We start from the raw sequence: 18,830 nt of genomic DNA on the forward strand, positions 1-18,830 counted from the left end.
GCGTCCCCCCCGGGACCGGGCGGCCTCGGCCGGTCGCCGCCTGCGCCCGTGGGTCCCGAGGAACCCCGAGAGAAGGGGCGCTCGGACACCCTCGGGGCCCAGGGCTAGGTCCCGGGCGGCGAGCACCCCGAGCCGGCGGGGGCGGCGCGCGACCCGCAGACCCGCCGACCCGCCCGCGGCCGCTGCGGGACTGGTCCCTCCACGGGGAGAACCTTATAGCGGAGGCAGATACGGAGACGAACGGAACATGCCCGTAGGTGTTCATTAGAGGCTGGTCTTGCATTTGGACATTAATTTTTTAAACACGTCAGACATTTGAAAAAAATGAGCATATTGTCTCATAGCAGGAAAACATGCTTAAAAAGGGAACCACTGGCTTTTATCTTCCTTGACTGTTCCGAACAAATTCCAAGGAACGGGCGTCCAGTGCTGGAATGGGTTCACTCGACAGGTCTGGGAAGAACAGAATTAAAACTGAACAACTTGCTTTTTCCTTCCTTGCCTCTTCTGAACCACTTCCATGGAGGCTCTGGCCGCGCGGGGAGGAACCGGCTCGTCCAGGCGGGGCCTGCGGGGGACGGAGGCACCAGGTGAGCGGGCGCGGGGCGGTCGCCCACGGCTGCTGCGCTTCAACTGTGCTACTTTAAATAACAAACTTACCCATTAGTATTTACACCATTACAAGTGGCTAAAAATTTTAAAAATGTTTTTATTGATTTTAGAGAGAGAGGAAGGGGGGAGAGAGAGGGAGGAACAGAAACAAGGACCAGCGCCTCCTGCACGCCCCGGGGACTGAGCCCCAACTTGGGCAAGTGCCGAGGGGAACAGAACCCAGAACCCCAGACCTCGGTGCGCGGGATGGCAACCAACGGAGCCACACCAGCCACGCCAAAAGGGGTTAAATTTTGAAGGGGAAAAACACCTACTTTACCCACTCCCTTTTTTTTTTTTTTCCAAACATATCTTTATTGATTTCAGAGACAGGAAGGGAGAGGGGGAGAGAGAGATAGAAACAGCAATGCTGAGAGTCACTGATCAGCTGCCCCCTGCACGCCCCCGACTGGGGATCCAGCCCGCAGCCCAGAATCTAACGGGGAATCTAACCCTGATCTCCTGGATCCTAGGTCAATGCCTAACAGCTGAGCCACCCCCGGCCAGGCCCCACTCCCTCTTTTTGATAAACAGACCCCAAAGTTATACGTTTCCCTCTTCTCAAGCTATGGGTTATTTCAGGTTGCTTGGGGTGGGGCCACGAGGTAAGTAAGGAACGGAGTAAGAAAACCTCAGGAGCCACTTCTGTCTTCCGGAACACTTCCTGGTGTGTCACTACACTTTGAGAAATGTTAAGGAGCAGCTATTGAAACACAATAATAGAATATGGAGGCGATAAGTGTGCTGTGAAAGCTGAAACAAAAATAGAATTGCCAGCCTTATCTCCTCCAGAACAGGAAAATAAACGAGTTCAGTGATTTGGTAATTCGGCGTACCTGAAAACACCAGTTGATAACTTCTCCATCACATCTTTTAAGATGCGTAGCTGGAAGGGTAGTTAAGGTGGCAATGTAAAAGACAGAGGGTTAAATAAAACCATTCAACCAGCAGAAGATGCTAGGCAGGTCACATTTTTCCCCTTTAAGTTTAGCATTCTCAGAAATTAAAATTTTAAGTTACAGAAATTCTGTAAGCTGTCAAGTTTATCTCTAAAAAACTGATATGAGAGAGGTGGTAACAAAATAGAGCCTCAACTTCTAAGAACAAGTGATGAGAGAAGCAAGCCTAATGCCTGTCCTGAGGAGTGACTAGTGTGCTCCCAAATGGATGGTAATGGGATGGTGTCAGGGTTTCACTTTAGCACCACTTTATGCTACTTTTAGTTAAAAACAATTTTAGCACTTACTCCTCTTACTGTGGGTGCACATTTATTTACAAAATGGGTAAGACTCAAAGTTTGTGCGAGGAAAGTTCATGAACTGTGTGTGATATATGTCACTGAGAGAGTCAGAAAACTAAATTTTTAAAAAATTTAGTCATTTAGTTGAAATTCTAATACTAGAATTGAGAGTCTGTGTAATTGCTAGTACTTGAGAACTAGTTATGATCACACAATTGGAAGGAGAAGTGTATGTTAAATCACAAGTGGCGACTGGCTCATGTGTGAACTGCCTGAGGGGGGCTTGCATAAGTGAGACTAAAGTCTGATTCGGGACTTGAGAAAAAGTAAATGAGAAAATATGAACACTAGGTCTTTTTAAATAAAGACCTAAAGAATACAGATTCACTTATTCATACTATAAAGTCTCTTTCTACTTCTGTTAATGAAATTGCCAACAGTATGTTCAAGAGAGTACATGTGTGCCATGTACATTTATGATTTTTGAAAATGTAACATTTCATTTAAACATTGTCAGGTTTCAACATGGTCCATGGGTTTGCTAAACAGGTTAAAATCATCTCTGGTGGGGAAGGGAGGGCAGCTGAGAGAATTAAGTAACATAGGCAAAGCACCCGGCCTATTTTCTGACATGTAAGACTGAAAGCATGCTGTTACTTTTAATACATGTCGCTGTCTATTGTTAATACATCATGGGTTCCTGATTATTATAATGTTATTGGACATTTAAGTGGCTTTAAATTGAAACTCAAAATTCTTCTAGAAAGTTCAAAATTAAGTTTATTTTCTAAATTTAATAGGAAGACATTTAATCAGAAATACTTTAATCTCATACACTCTACATTAAAGGGATTTTCTAGTTTTGAAGTGTACCCTTTAAAACTCAACATATACAGTAAACTAATGAAACACTAATTGAAGGCTCTACACCCTCTGTGTTGCTCCTAGAGGAGGCTGCCCTTATAGACATCACTCATGTGACTACACACTTACCAAAGCAAGTCACAGAGTCAGTGAAGACAAGTGTGAGGCTCTTTCTTCATGCACAAGTACACTCTGTTATTACAAGAACTTATTTTACCCAATTTGTTAAAAATTTTACCAAGTGCAGCTACCTTTAGGATAGCCACCTTAGAAATAAAAGATTTATTTGTAAATTGACCTTGCTCTAAAGAGGTTTGGAATGCCTTTCAGTCTCAAGACAACTCTTACCCAAACTAGAATGATTTGGCTTCCTTTACCAGATTTGTCTCCGAATAATTTTCATTTTAAAAAATCAAACCCACCCTCAGTTTGTGAAGATTTCCTAGCATTGATAACTTTAAAAACGCCCCACAAACTTTTTTTTCTTCTTAATTTTTTTTTTAACCCTCACCTGAGGATATTTTTTCCATTGCATTTTCAGAGAGAGTGGAGGGGGGGGGGGGGGGAGAGAAACATGGATGTGAGAGAGACACATTGATTGGTAGCCTCCTTCATGTGGTTCGGGGCTGGGGATTGAGCCTGCAACAGAGTTACGTGCCCTTGGCTGGAATTGAACCCAGGACCCTACAGTCCATGGGCTGACTGAGCCAGACCAGCTTGGGCCCCACAAACTCTTTAACTGAGATAAGTATTCTGACAGGGTTCTCACAAGGGCACCATCCTAGAAGTAAGAATGCCACTCTCAAAGTGATGTGGAATTTCCACAATGTGAGGTCAAAACCGAAACAAAATCTCCCATGGAACTCTGGTTTATCTCCCACTCAGATGACAGCGAGACGGCCTGGGTGAGACTCCTGCCCTGCCCACACCAGCTGCATCTCTGGGCCTGTATTAACCTTTCTACACTTCAGTTCCTTCATCTGTGAAATACGGGGGATGATAACAGTACTTACACCTCCGAGGCAGTTTGAATGTTTGAATAAATTAATGCCTACCTAGCACTTGGAACACTGTTTGGTATGGTCAGTGAAAGTTAGCTGCTATTATTTACTGTTACCACCATCAAAGGACTTAATGCTGAGAGCACAAGATAGATTTCAAGCCAGAAGCTTGCCAGCAGGAGAAAGGATATAAAGATACTTTCCTTGTCGTACATTTGACAAATTCCAGACTTCGTCATTGAGGAAAGCCACTGTTGCTCCCTTGAGGAAAAGGTGGTGGCTATCTGGAGGATCCAACTTGGACAGAATGCACAAAGACTGGTCAGTACAGAGTTTAAAAGCAGAGAGATGGCTGGCACCTTGAGCCAGAAAAACTACACAAGTTAAATAATACCCAAACCACAGACAATCAGCACACAAACTTTAATGACAAGATGTACGCCATCTCTGCTTTGCATTTCATTGTCCAAAACGGTGAAACGGCAGGATGAGATGCAAGGCCAACTAGAATCCTGATGAAGTAGCAGCAGAGTGCGTGTGAGAGAAGATTTCTGGCTGCTGCGTACCAGTCATTTTCATGAGGACATTGGAAAGTCATGAAGACTGGTATATGAGAATTATGGTATTTGCATATCAACCATGATAAGAATAATTTTTTTAAGTTGTTAAATGTAATTTTGGGAGACAGCATGTATATACACATATATAGTATATTCCAATTTGAATAACTAGGAAATTGTGATAATTTTATACAGAAATATTTTGCTAAGTATGTCAATACTTGGACTAAAAAAAATCCTTGCACTGGTCAGGTGGCTTGGTTGGTTGGAGTGTAAACCCTTATACCAAAAGGTTGCAGGTTCAGTTCCCGGTGAGGGCATATACGTAGGTTGCGGGTACGACCCCAGTTGGGGCATATATAGGAGGCAATCAGTTGGTGTTTCTCTTTCACATAGATGTTTCTTTCTCTCTGTCTCCCTTCCTCTCTCTCTGAAATCAATAAAATACATATCCTTACATGAGGATTAAAAAAAAAAAAAATCCTATTTGAAATACTATTAAATTCAGAAGCAATACATCCAAACCACTGAATAAAAGGTTTTTGTTTGTTTTTTAAAAAACGTCCTTATTGATTTCAGAGAGAAGAAGGGAGAGGGAGCGAGAAACGTCAATGATGAGAGTCATGGATCGGCTGCCTCCCGCACGTCCCCTGCTGGGGATCAAGCCCACAACCCAGGCATGTGCCCTGACCGGGAACCGAACCAAGATCTCCTGGATCCTCCGTCATGTCAACCGCTGAGCCGCGCTGGCCGGGCTGAGTGGAAGTTAAATGCACCCCTATGGGAGGCTCTCTTTCAGCACTTTCTCTGTGTCCTCACCCGGGGATATTTTTTCCTTTGCTTTTCAGAGCGAGTGGAAGTGGGGGCGGGAGAGAAACATCGATGTGAAAGAGACACATGGATTGGTTGCTTCCCGCTCACACGCTGACCGGGGCTGGGGATCGATCCTGCAACCAAGGTACATGCACTTGGCTGGAACCGACCTGGGACCCTTCAGTCCTCGGGCTGACGCTCTGAGCCAAGCCGGCCAGGGCCTGCGTCAACATTTTGGCCAACATGTAGCTAAAGTTTAAAAAACCTATATTTCTTTTCTTTTAAAAAGGGTATAATTCAGCATTTACACTAATTTAGTCCACCTTGCTTCAAAGGACGTAGGCTTTATTCTTTGTTAACTGTACCCTTCTGGTGGAACAGTCACACTCTACTGTTTCTGGTCATACCTGCAGGTTTTCTTCTGTTGTTACCCAATGGCCTCCGATGCCCAGAAGTGTGAGGATATCATGTTTATGTGGTAGCAGTAATTTTACAGCTGGTTCATCATCTTTACTATACAATCTCACTTACAAGGGGAAAGTTTCAAAAAAGAGAGAAGAAATATGTATTTCAGTCATCTGATGAAAATTTATTCTTCAAACAAGTTCTCTTTACTTTTTAATGTAGGAATGAAGAAGCATTTTTCTTAGAAAAAGTCAACACAATGTATTCAGACACCTTAAAATACACTTTTTGCATTAAAACCGGTAATAAAATTTACTCCAGATTTAATTATAAGTGAGATTTAACTAAAGATAAAAGTCTTTTCATTTGAAAACCAGGCAAGGTAATACAAGGTATAACTAAGTTTGATAGTTTTAACCATAACACCAATTGCTTAATACTTAGAAAAGTTGACTTCTGATTAAGGAACTCAGAGACTCAAGATAGTCATACTTTGACATAATTGTTGAAATGTCCTCTTAAAAAGTTAATGAAGTATACATTCGCTTCCACTGAAAGATTTCTGTGAGTTAATTTCAAATCTTGAAAATATTGGCAAAAAAGAAATACATGACAGCCACATGCAGTTGTATCCACCTATGGTTCTCATGGTAGAGGTTACATTTTAACTAGGATGCTTTTGTAGACTTGAGAAACCTGTCCTTCAGGTGAGATGACTACCGAAGTGTACAAATTAGGGGTTAAACAGATATCTGTTAAACTACAAAAGTTCAAGGAAGGTGAAAATTGAACAAAATTCTGTGTGTTTTCCAAATTGAGCCTACTGAAGTCAGCCATCCAGTAGAGGGCTGTCTATAGCAAAACTGACTGAACAAGCATCCGGCTGAGACTTGACTAACGTGTTTCACGTGGGAACCATGGGAGAGGTCATGTCTGGAGACTGGCGTAGGGCTACTCCACCTCCAGTGCCTGTGCTTAAGGCAGGCATGCCCTCTCTTCCAGACAGTTTACAATGGGGATCAAATGAAGAAGCCCAATTTAAACACAAGAATTAAAAGCAAACCAATACCCAGGCCCTGGCCAGCTTTGCTCAGTGGTTAGAGCTTTGGCCCACCGACTGAAGGGTCCCAGGTTCGATTTCCCCCAAGGACACATACCCTTGGGCTGTAGGCTTGATCTCTGGCTCTGGTGTGGGAGGCAACCAATCAATGTTTCTCTCTCTCTCTCTCTCACCCTCCTTCCCTCCCTCCCACTCTCTCTGAAAAGCAATGGAAGAAATATCCTCAGGTGAGGATTAAAAAAAACACCCCAAACTAAACATCAACTTAATACATCTGTTAAAGATTATTTCCTGGATATACAAATAATTTTGTTTTTGTTTTTGCCCCCTAAAATTCAGCCATTACACTAAAATTACAGATGACTGATTAGTAAAGTACCTACCTCCAGCATCCAGGACGATATCTACTCCCAGGCCACCTGTTTCTTCTAAACAGCTTTCAGCAACATGCGCTTTCCCACTGGACACATCGATCACTCGGGCTGTAAAGGACAGGAGGTCAGGTCACGGTACTTTCTCTAGTGATCAACAAACAGTTCGGGAAAAGAAAAAGCGAATAGACATCTGTCCTCTGAAATGAATTAAGTGGTTTTAACAATTACAGAATCCAAATTACACTCATTCTCATATAACCCAATATTGAGTAAGGGTCGATTTAAATGACAGGACTGGTATATTCAGTAAAATAAAATATAAGCATTTTGTGGATAATGTGTTCCAAGGCTAGTCTATTTACACAGAAGACTGTTCTCTCTGGCTAAGAATATGTTGCCAGAAATGAGAATCTATACACCACAGAGGTACATATACATTAAGACATGGACCGAAAGATTATTCCTTTAAGTATGTTCAGATTTAATAGAGTTTAGAGTTAAAAAGTACAAAAATATTTGCATGATGTGATACTTCTCTATGAGAGACTGTTTTGTTCTTTCTCAATCACAGAAACCGCCCGCACCTCCCCTTCTTGCTCCTCAAAACAAAGAAAAATCTTGAAGGTAAGGAAAAAAACATGATTATTTTTAGTACAGTGAGTGAAAATTAAATTAATTTTAGCTGGTTACCTTGAAGTATTAATAAAACAAGCCAGTGAGAGAATTAAAATAAAACTCTCAGAATTGGAACTGGCAAATGAAGACATGTCTGTATTTCATTTTTATGTCTTTGAACACCTCCTCAGAGAGACTTCCTCACAGCTGCTTGGGTCTGCGGTGAAGTCCAACAGTGATCTAAGACTCGGGGTGGGGGTGGGCATGGCGGGGACACAGCAAAGGGGACCTGAAGCACTTAGGAAGGGCAGGACTCACTACTACAAAACCTTTTCCAGGGGCTGGGTGCAGGAGGGCAAAAGGGGGGGAAATGGGGTCTTCTGTAATAGTGTCAACAATGGAAAAAAAGGAAACCTTTCCCTTCAGTAATACCACTCATGCGTTTTTCCCCCTATTTTCCTCCTCCAGCCCCTGCCTCAACCTTCCCTCCATTTCTTGGTTCTCTCTGCCAGAAGCATAATGTAGCAGTGGACACAATACAGCTTTAATGCTGGACAGGCCTGCTTCAAACCCACTGCAGCCATTCCTCTGCCTGTATATTCTGAGGCGAGCTAGTTAAATTCTCAGAGATGGTTTCCAGCGAGCCGTGGGGCTGTTCAGGACTCTCAGTGACGTCATCCATCCAACACTCGGCGCACTCTGCTTTCCTGCCTGCCGTCAGTGACACCCCGCTCATCTTCTCTCTGTCCATTAAACTCTAACGTTAATTCTGTAACTCCAGTCTATTAAATTCCCTTCCTTTCTTTTCCTTTCCTTTTCAGTCTATTTCCTTTCTCCACTTGTTGCTGTTTGGTACGGTCAGTCTTTTCAAGGGCTCCCGAGTCTCCACCACGTCCTGTTCATCATAAACTATAACTGACTGTGTGTCTATGTAAGTGGCTCATCTCCTTCCCAGTATATCACAGAAAACAGACAACTTTAGAAGCATATCACTGGGTAAACGAGGTTGAGAAACATACAAAGGGGTGCAAAAGTATATCGATTTATTGACTAAAAGCAAAGAGGCACCAGGTATTTCTAAATTGTTTCAAAGTTCACCTCATTCAAACTTGGCTAAGCTTATATCAGTGGGGCAAAGAAGAAAAAACATGGAAAAATGTAGGTTTAAGAAATACAATAATTAAAACTATCACTGAAGTAAACTTAGACTTAGCAGAGATACTAAGAGCATTTGAAATGTGACTTTCACTTGGGATTTTGTGCTTTGTTTTACAAGCACAATTTTTAAGGTGCTATCCATTAAAAATTTCGTTTAAATTCTGTGCTGAGCAATATCACCCACCTAGAGAAGGCCTAAGTCTCTCCAGGTACTGCTTGTCTTCGAGGCTGCACGCTGTTGAGATCACCTTGGCTCCTCGGTGCTGTGCCAACTGAATAGCTATTGTCCCGAGTGTCTGTGTGGAAAAAACACACAGTAGGCTCACAGACGTAGAGCAGAGGCCACCTCTAATTTATTTTATAGGTTGTTTAATAGGTGTAAGACTTCAGTGCTACTTCAGTATACTTTCAAATGCTACCTGATAGAGGAAAACCTACGGACAAGGTTAGTAGGATGCACCATCTGATTGCCTGTCTTCCTCAGCAGGGGGAGAAGAAAGCTGCACAGGCCACAGGCCCTTACCCAGCCTGAGCAGAGCCCGTGATTTCAGGGATGGAGGGCTGGTTAAAAACGGGCCTTCAAGGGCGTTGTCACCATGAGGATCTAAGCTAATTACATGATGCACGTGCCAGTGCAGCGGCCGCTCTGGGAAGATCAAGGCACTTCACACGCTCCATCCTTTCTTCCACTGGCCCATGGGGTAAGTTCCGGGAAACTGCTGTCCCGATGTGGGCATCAGGCTAAGCCACTGCTGAGGACAGTTCTGGCTTTTTTCAAAGAAAAGCAGCAGGGAGCATTTCAGCAACAGCCAGATAGAAAATAAAACTATGAACTCACCCAGGTGTGGTAACATTTTTAGATTATAATATATTCTTATGTATTTGCTTTTAGTGTTGAATTATTTTTTGATGACACATGTAAGATGTTTAAATTAGCACAGTTTTTACCTTGTGCGAGCCATCTGTAAGTGCAACACCATATTAACGTAAGTGTAAGCGTGAGGGATATGACATGAAATTGGTAGGGGCTCAAAGACTTCATGAGCAATTTCAGGCTTTGTGTAACTGGCATGAAAAAATTGTTTGTTCGCTTTTTTAATGTACTAGTAGATTCAAAGGAAGATGGAACTAACCACAGGAAATCTAACTTTTATCTCTTACTGATAAAAGTTGCTTATTTTAACAAAATAGGAGTTTGATTAAAAAAAAAAATCAGTGAATAAGCTACTGGCAAAAAACATATAAATGGATGTTCCCTAAGTTTACTGTGCTTTGGTCTGTTTCTTAGCAAAACTATTGGCACCTACACTTGCTCCATCCATTATCAGCACCGACTTCCCCGGAGAGAGATGAGAAAGGTAATGCAGAGCTGTATAGGCTCGGACTCCATCCCGAATTGTTCCAGCAGCTTCTGTCCATGTAACTTTTTCTGGCTTGTGAACTATCACAAAGAACAGGAAACAGTCAGTTAGCAAGTGCCACTGGTCTTGCCTCCTGCGTCTGTCCATTCCCCTCAGTCACACTTCCACCATGGCCCTGACCCCGGCTCTACTCCTACAGTGCGGTTTCCCTGCCTCCATTCTTGCCCATAAGCCACTCACCCCAGCAGCCTCGTCTCCCTCCAGAGACACCACTCTTCCTCTTTAAAACTGAGATACAACTGACTTCAGAGGTCTCCACCATTCCAACTTAATTTCTCACTTGTTTCCGTAGGTTAGTACTCAAGTATTCATTCCTAAACAATATACTTTAGCTTTGCCTGTTTTTGAACTTTATCTAAATGAAATCCTACCCATATGCATTCTTTTCTGTCTTGCTTTGCATGCTCAACATTGTTTTTAAGACACATCCTTTTTGGACGTGTGGTCTTTTCTTTTCTGTTGTTTACGGCATTCTCCTCTGTGAGCGCACCTCCGTCTGGTCGTCCGCTCTCCAGCCGAGGAACATCTGTGTGGTGTCCAGTTTGGGGCAGTTATAAACTGTGCTGCTAAGGATGCTCTCGTAGAAAAGATCGTGTTACACCAGTGCACACATCTTCTCTGGGATATTTACTTAGGAATGGAAATCTCAGGTCCCAGGGTGTTGTCTTCGACGTCCCCACACGTGCCCCAGTGCTCGTGTAAGTTTACTCTCCACAGGGTTCTCGCTGCCGTCAGCATCCTTATCAACCTTGGTATTTTTATACATTTTTATAATCAAATGGGTGTGGAGTAGTTTCTTCCTATGACTTTAATTTGATTAAGTTGAGCATCTTTCTCTGTTTCTTGGCCATTTGTTCAAGTGTTTTATCAATTTTTCTATTGTGCTGTCTTTTTCTTATTGATTCTAGGAATGTTTTATGTATTCTAAATGCATTGTTTATGTTACAAATATTATTTTCAACTTTCTCTTTTCAATCTTTTTAACAGTATCTTTGAAAAATAGACACATATCAGAATGATCTTTTAAAAACATAAATAACATCCTAACACTTCTCTGCTTAAAAGTCATCAATGACTTTCCGCTGGACTGGGAAGAAAGCGCAGACTCCTAATATAGTTTAAAGCACTCCACTGATGTGCCCATCAGGCTGCTCCTTATGTTTAATTATTTATTTTTTGTTTTGTTTTTATTTTGTACACTGAATGTTATCCTTTCACAGTACACAAAATCCTTTCCCACTTAACCTAAAGTCAATTTTATAACACTTTTCATAGTCTTTACAGCTCTTTCAAATATTTTTCCTCTAATGGCAAAAGTCAGCATTGCTTTTACCAACAGCTAGTGCCATCTGGTGGGGAAGCTGAGCACCCAGGCAACATGTAGAGAATGTTACAACCAGCAAGGTACAGACATAACAGAACATACTAAGCAGAGTAACGAGTCATGTGCTGCAAAACCATGTTTGTCACCAGTGGATCACATATATGATGGTGGGATAACATATAATCCCGTAAGAATATAATGGAGCTGAAAAATTCCTATGGCCTATTACAGAACCCACTCCTCACACATCGCTGGTGATGCTGGTGTGAACACACCTACCCCACTGCCAGCTATATAAAAGCACAGCACATACAGTATGTACAGACACCATACTGGGTATTGACAATAAACAACTATGTTACTGCTATATGGGTTTAATATATTTTTATTGGTAGAGTGTGCTGTTTATTAAAAAAAAAGTGTGCTGTAAACAGTATGCTGTTACACCTGCAGCAGCCCCATACATCTTGTGTTTACCGTCTCTTGATGGCATCATTTTCTCTTGTGCTGATTTAATCTCATGCTTTGTACAGTAACGTGCTGTATAGGCTTGTAGCCCAGGAGCAATGGCTGTGCGTACAGCCAGGTGTGTAGCAGGCTGTACCATCCAGGTGTGTGCAGGAGCCTCTGTGATGTTTGCATGACAATGACCTCCCTAATGACTCATTTCTCAGATCGTATCCCCATCATTTAGTGGCTCATGACTGTAATTAATTTGTCTGAGGCCTTGCGGCTAGTAAGTCTGAGTGTCTGACTGAAGCACATCTGCTATAACAGTGTATGCTCAAGTTACAAACAATTCACTTACATGGAATTTTGGGGAACATGTTTGATCATAACAATTGGGGCTACCATTTTTATTAAAAAAATCAAACAAGTGGCCCTTAAAAAATGTTAACAGTAATAACACTACATTTATGATCGCCAAAGGCTCTGAAATGGCACTGTTGGATAATGCTAAATTATTTTCTAATGCATTTTTCCCCGTTTACACTCCTGGTGCATAAATGGTCCTGCTGCTCCACACCCTTGCCGGCCCCTGGAATGGTCAGACCTTATAACTTTGTCGTCCTGTAGATGCATAATCACATCTCTAAGTGGTTTTAATTTGCTTTTCCCTGATCACTAAGGAGATGCAGCAACTTTTTAGGATGGTGTCATGAAGTGTGTGTGTATTTATATTTATTTTAATTTAAATATTCAAGTACATTACTATAAGAAAAATTAAAAACGAACATTTCAGTTTAACTGAACACTTGTCAGAAGAGTTTAGCAACAGAAACCGAAGACAAGCGTCTTCATTCTTTTCTGTCTTGCCCTCGACATGTTTTCTAGATTTTTAAATTTTTTAATTTATTGATTTTTGAGAGTGAGGAAAGGGAGCCAGAGAGACGCTGACTCGCTGTCCCACTTATCCATGCGTCACTGGTCGATTCTCGTGTGTGCCCTGGCTGAAGATCGAACCTGAAACCTTGGCTTGTTGCGACGGCACTTTAACCAACTAAGCTACTACTTGGCAGGCTAAAACATAATTTAAATTAACATTTCCAATTTCAATTAATAGCAAAGAATAAAAAATTCAAAAATTCTTATTAGGAATACAATTTTAGAGAGAGACACTGCTTTTCAAACCTCTTACCATGAGCTGTGTAAATGAAACTTAAAGGTCTCTCTACTGTTCAGTATGAGTATGAATTTTATGATACTAAATTATAAGCTAGAGGTAGTCAGATGACCAGCCAACAGTTATTTCCTGTGTAAACTCACAGTAGGTACAAAGAAATGATGACGACCCCACACACCCCACACACCAGCGAGGAGAGACCCACTGAGCTCCGAGACCGAGCTGCCACATACCCAGGTAGTGCTCGTGCACTCTCACCGCTTCACAAAGCCCAGGGTCTTCAGAATCCAAGGGTAAAATTCCTGAAAGTTGAAACATGACACTTAAGGGAAGCAATCCATATACAGTGTACGTTTTGTTCAGTGGGATTCTGAGGAAGAGGCCAGTGATCACCAGTGAAGGGACGAGAGACCCCCGAAGCACAAGGGAAGAGGGTGTTGCACTTTGTGACGTGAACACTGTGTCACCTGTGCTATCTTTTCCTTCCCTTTTCTCCCACCTCTGAGTGGTGGTCAAGACGACTGCTGATATATAGGCAGGTCAGTCCTGGGGACACCTGGATTCCTCATTGAAACTGTCCCTGGTGCCCAGCCACTTTCCACAGCTGGGTCTGGAAGACACCTGTGTGCTCCCAATAAAATCCGCTTCCACGTAAGCTAGTCTTTTGGTCTCTTACAAAAAGAATCTTGCATAATACAGTGTCACTGACCTCTTGGGCAGGTAAAAGAGATAAAGACAGGAAAATAAGTTCTTCAAGAAAATACACAAGTCAAAGGCAATATCATAAGCTAATGAAAACATTCTGACAAACCTATTAACAGCCTCAAGCATGTAATAAAGTTAAACATTTTCTAAGTTTACATGAGTAGCTTCCTATGAATATTTTCTATAGAGAAATGGTAATTTTAAAGACTACTACTAAAGTCATACTTTATATGTTTGTGTGAGAGTCTGGGATATACGTATAGTGCAGAATAGTATTAACTACGGATTTAAAAAAAACAGTAAATGAAATATTTTCAGGAAATTCTAGTTTTACAAGAGTAGTAAGGGAGAAGTCTGGTAAAATTCAAGTTGAGGTGTAAAGGGAGCTTCTGTAGAGCCAGGTGGGTCTTGCAGACCTGTGACCTTTCTCCAGAGTCTTTGGTCTAGCTATAGACTGAGGTCCTGTCAGCCAGGGGCTGCGCCAAGCACAATAACAACTATGGTCTTCTTTTCACCTCTAATATTGTTCCACAGCCAAATACTGAAAAGTTTTCAGTGTTCTGCTACTGAGATCAAACTCCCAATTCTCTTCATCAGTGGACTTTTGGGAGCAAATTCCAAAAATCAGGAAAGTACTTGTATCTGAAGCAGGGTCACAACAAACTAATAATTGTACAGGAAAAAGAAGAGATGATAGATAGTAAAACAGACAACTTACCGACTACTTCATCATCTGGTTGAAAGAATGATACTTTACTTCCAACTAAAGAGTAGAAAAAATTAATAATTAGTATGAGGTTTTTAAACAGAATTCTTATTTAACTATTAAAATAAGATCAATGGGTTTATAAGAAGTTACTAAGAGAAAAGGCCAAGAACTTGTAGGACATTTTGATGGTCTACAAGGACTGTGGGATAGAACACTTCGAATCTGGATTCTCGCCCTGGCCAGGTAGCTCAGTGATTAGAGCATCGTCCCGATACATCGAGGTTTCCGGTTCAACCCCCGGTCAGGGCACATACAAGAATCAACCAATGATGCATAAGAAGTGGAACAACAAATTGATGTTTCTCTTTCTCTCTTCCCCTTCCTCTCTAAATTCAATTAAAAAACTGGATTCTTTACAAAATTCTCTACAAAATCTGGGCCATCTGGCTGCTGACAGGAGAAGAATGTCTCTTTAGATGAAGGGATAAAGGGGACAGTCCACTGCACACTCCTGTGAGGGTGTCACTGCTCCCCACTCCTCCTGTGGCCAGCCCAACTTCCTGTCATTACTTTAGTCCCAGAATCTCAGACATACAACGGGAAATTCTGGTAAGAGTTGTATATAAAATACTTTGATTTGGAATTAGGGAAATAAATTCAGAGTGGTGCCAAGGAATTTTTGGAACTATAGAGAATCGACAGTTGCATTCTCCTCGCACTGTAGAGAAAAAGCCTCTACCATCAGTCAGCTCTTTAGAGTATTTTTGTTCAACCGGTTTTAAGGGGAAAGGGGAGGAAACCAGCCAGCGCCACCGAACGCCCACCCAGGCCAGCGCTTTCGCGTTACCACACTGTGCCACGGCCCCCAGACAGGCAGCACGAGGGACAGCGAGGCCGCGAAGGGAGCAGAGGCCTGGGGTCTGCAAGTGGGCCCTGGCCGGTCTGTCATCAGAATGGCCCACCACTCATTTCTGGCACGCAACAAGGAACCCTGAGTCTGGTTCCTACTCCGTCCTGCCACTGTTTGTTTCTCTGGATCCTTCCTGGGCCCTCTTCCTCCAGTAGTGGCTCTGATCCATTGCGCCTTCCTCTTTCCCTTCTGCTACTGACCCTCCTCCTCCTGGGGTCACGCTGGCCCTTTTTTCTTGGCTTCCTTCACACTCCTTTTGATTGCCCCTCGAACAGTGGTGTTCCCCAGGGTCCCACGCCATGCCCGTGTCTCCCCCCCGGGTCTGCCACCTCCCGGGCGAGCTCATCAGCTGTTACTGCACAGCCTGTCCGCCAACAGCTCTCAGTCGTCCACTCCCAGCAGAGGCTCCCACCTTGGAGCCCCAACTCGCAGTCCTGCTCACTCGGCATCTCCAGGGGATATCACTCCGGCACCCCGTGCTCCACAGCCGTAAATCTGAACGCCCAGTCTTCCTCCTGATCAGATCCTCTCCTCGTATCAACTGGCGGCACCAATTCATACGGCAGCCAGAATCCTGTCACTCCTGGCTCCTCCCTGTTTTTAATTCCCGTTCCAGTCAATTATTAAGCCATGCTGACTGCCACCTCAGCACGTCTCCTTCGCCTCTGCCCCCAGTGCCTAGGTTATGGACTCTGCCGTCTCTTGGCTCTTGGTCTACAACCAACCAGGCCTACCACCTCCGCTTGGCTTGCCTGCGAGCTCCACTTCACGTGGCTCCTCCAACAGCCTCCCCGACAGCCCAAGTCCGCGAGTGAGGCTCAGCACGGGTCTGGCCCTTCCCTGCCCCTGCCCCTGCCCCTGCCCCTTTTTCTTTCTTTAATACTCACCCAAGGGTGTGTTCTACCTGATGTTTAGAGAGAGAAGAAGGGCGGGAGGGAAGGAGGGAAGGAGAGAGAAACATCGGTGTTGCCTCCTGAACACACCCTAACTGGGGATCGGACCTGCAGCCTAGGGCTCTCCCTGACCAGGGGTCGAACTGGCAGCCTTTTGGTGAATGAGATGACATTCCAACCAACCGAGCCACTCAGCTCAGGTATGGTTTTTTTAAAATTAATATTTTATTAACCTGTCATTTCTTTTCCTTTGTTTTTCTCCTCCCTCCCTCCCCCCTCCCCTCCCCTCCCTCCTCCCCCCTCCCCTCCCTCAGGACATTTTTTTCCATTGCTTTTCAGAGAGTGGAAGGGGGTGTGGGGGGAGAGAGAGAGAAACATCGATGTGAGAGTCACACCGATTGGTTGCCTCCCTGCAACTGTGGTGTGTGCCCTTGGCTGGAATCGAACCTGGGACCCTTCAGTCTGCAGGCCAGCACTCTAACCACTGAGCCAAACTGGCTAGGGCAGGGCCTGTCTTATTTTGGGGGGAAAGGAGTCAGTGCTCATATCATCATTAAAGTACTTGGTTCACTATCTTTTATTTTTCTATGGTTGATGTAGAATTTCCCTGACAAAATGTTTCTCTGTGCCAAGTATCTTACCCCCAACACCAAACTGTGTAATTCCTTTATTTAATTCCTACATACATCACATTACTTGCTTCTATGCCTTTGCTCAGGACACCCTCCAGCTGAGTGACTCTCCTCCTGCCTGTCCCTTAATGTCCCACTAACTCAAGAATCCTTCCTGTTTCTTCTTGCCAGGTTGGGCATGTGTCCTCAGGGCTTTCACAACACTCCACTCGCGCGTGCATCCGTCTCTGCCCTAGATTACGAACACTTTGAGGGCAGGGACTTTATCTTATTTACCTTCATATACCAAGCACTTAGCAAGTGCTCATTAAGTATGGAATAAATGAATAAATAAATTACTCATCTGTACATTATAATTTGTATTTTTATTTTCTAACAGTGTGAGTAGAAGAATGAAATTATGATTTAGCTATGTTAGAAGATTACACTGAGAAAGAATATCAAATATATTATGGGTTAAAATTACAGGCAAAACTCAAACAGTCTAACCTGTTACATTACTGCCCACTTGCTCACTCACGTGTGCAGACGGAGCAGCGCACACTCACTGATCACAGCTGCCTCGCAGCAGTGAATATGAATAGGCGGTCTATTCAGAATCAAATTATTTCAAGTACTTAGCTTACTGTCCTGCATGTTAAAAACATTATTTACTAAATAAGATTTAAAAAAATTTTTTGACTTAAGGGAATCAAAAAATCTTACTGGTTATTTCTCCCCAAACCCATTTTTAGATTAGCAAACTGCTTAACTTTTAAATGCTCAATTTCATGCAAACTTTAAAATTTAATGTGAATGTAACTTTTGGCCCAGAGCCAACACACAGAAGTAATTTATGCTGGTTTGTAAACAACATTGGTCATTCGAGTCAATGTGATTACTCACAGATTGAAATACATAATCCCTAAATATTTACTAAAGTATAATAAGCTCTTTAATTATAAAACATAAGTTCTATTTTTTTTTTAACTTATAAAAGGAAAACATTTCTGTAGAATTAAATTCCGTATTTGAAGAGGAGTGTGTGATTTCATCGGCCAGTACCCAATTGGCTATCATGTAATTCTTTTTTTTTTTTAACATGTCTTTATTGATTTCAGAGAGAGGAAGGGAGAGAGAGAGAGAGAGAGAGATAGAAAAACATCAATGATGAGAGTCATTGACCGGCTGCCTCCTGCACGCCCCTGACGGGATGGAGCCCGCAACCCGGGCATGTGCCCTGACCGGGAATCAAACCGCGATCCCCTGGATCCTGGGTCGATGCTCAACCGCTGAGCCACGCCCTGCCAGGCCCACGTAATTCTTTTACTTTAGAAAATATAGATATTTACATCTGAAAACTTACCATCTAACACGATGCCAGCAATTTCTCTCCCAACAGGAAAGAAATCCTTCTCCATCTTCATTTCTGCCAGAAGCTAAATCATGACAAAGGCTGTTTATTGTCAAAACCAATCCTGGCTTCTTACACAGAGGAAGGCAAGGGCACAAATCAAACCACAAGACAGCAAATATGACTCAGTTGCTGGAAGAAAGACAAAGCAATACCTTCACAAGGCAGGTTTCTCTGGAGAAGAATTAGGTGATACGCAGGACTTAGGGATGAGTATTGTTTCCATTCAAAATCATCATTAACATACTCTAACATCTTTCCTCTGCCAAGTATGAAGGGAAATTATGGCCCAAGTTTACCATAATTTATGACCCAAGTTTACCAGCCAACTCATTAGATGGGTGAGGGGCCGTTTGGGGAGGGTGTTGAATTAAGGGGTATGGCTCATGAGAACAAAGGCTCTCCGTTCCCACACCCTCAAAAATCATCTGCATGTTCCTCGCAAGTCTTGGGTTAAGGAGCAGGTGGGAAGAGGTGA

At 43.0% G+C, this 18,830-nt stretch overlaps 1 protein-coding gene and 1 long non-coding RNA gene across 4 annotated transcripts in view; one reads left to right on the forward strand and one right to left on the reverse strand.

The window, feature by feature from the left end:
- Window positions 1-110: 110 nt before the first annotated feature.
- CRYZL1 (crystallin zeta like 1) overlaps window positions 111-18,830 on the reverse strand; it is a 29,660-nt gene continuing 10,940 nt past the window's right edge. Inside the window, exons 4-13 of one of the 2 annotated variants that reach the window (XM_016213504.2) lie at window positions 18,305-18,377; window positions 14,534-14,578; window positions 13,344-13,412; window positions 10,049-10,182; window positions 8,926-9,037; window positions 6,978-7,076; window positions 5,537-5,655; window positions 3,948-4,053; window positions 1,488-1,533; window positions 111-568 (exon numbers count right to left, since the gene is read on the reverse strand). In XM_016213504.2, coding sequence (XP_016068990.2) covers window positions 469-568; window positions 1,488-1,533; window positions 3,948-4,053; window positions 5,537-5,655; window positions 6,978-7,076; window positions 8,926-9,037; window positions 10,049-10,182; window positions 13,344-13,412; window positions 14,534-14,578; window positions 18,305-18,377 — 903 coding nt within the window. In that variant the 3' untranslated portion in view covers window positions 111-468. The remainder of the gene's footprint in view (window positions 569-1,487; window positions 1,534-3,947; window positions 4,054-5,536; window positions 5,656-6,977; window positions 7,077-8,925; window positions 9,038-10,048; window positions 10,183-13,343; window positions 13,413-14,533; window positions 14,579-18,304; window positions 18,378-18,830) is intronic. The other variant, XM_087818465.1, reaches the window with a different exon arrangement.
- LOC107537471 (uncharacterized) lies at window positions 3,331-12,734 on the forward strand. Of its 2 annotated transcripts, XR_015714700.1 has the most exons (4): window positions 3,331-4,378; window positions 6,934-7,092; window positions 7,540-7,592; window positions 8,052-12,734. It is a non-coding gene; the product is annotated as an uncharacterized LOC107537471 (long non-coding RNA). The 2 variants fall into 2 exon arrangements; XR_015714701.1 differs by lacking the exon at window positions 6,934-7,092.

This window comes from Miniopterus natalensis, chromosome 6, assembly GCF_054644295.1.
Source record: "Miniopterus natalensis isolate mMinNat1 chromosome 6, mMinNat1.hap1, whole genome shotgun sequence".
Lineage (NCBI taxonomy): Eukaryota > Metazoa > Chordata > Mammalia > Chiroptera > Miniopteridae > Miniopterus > Miniopterus natalensis.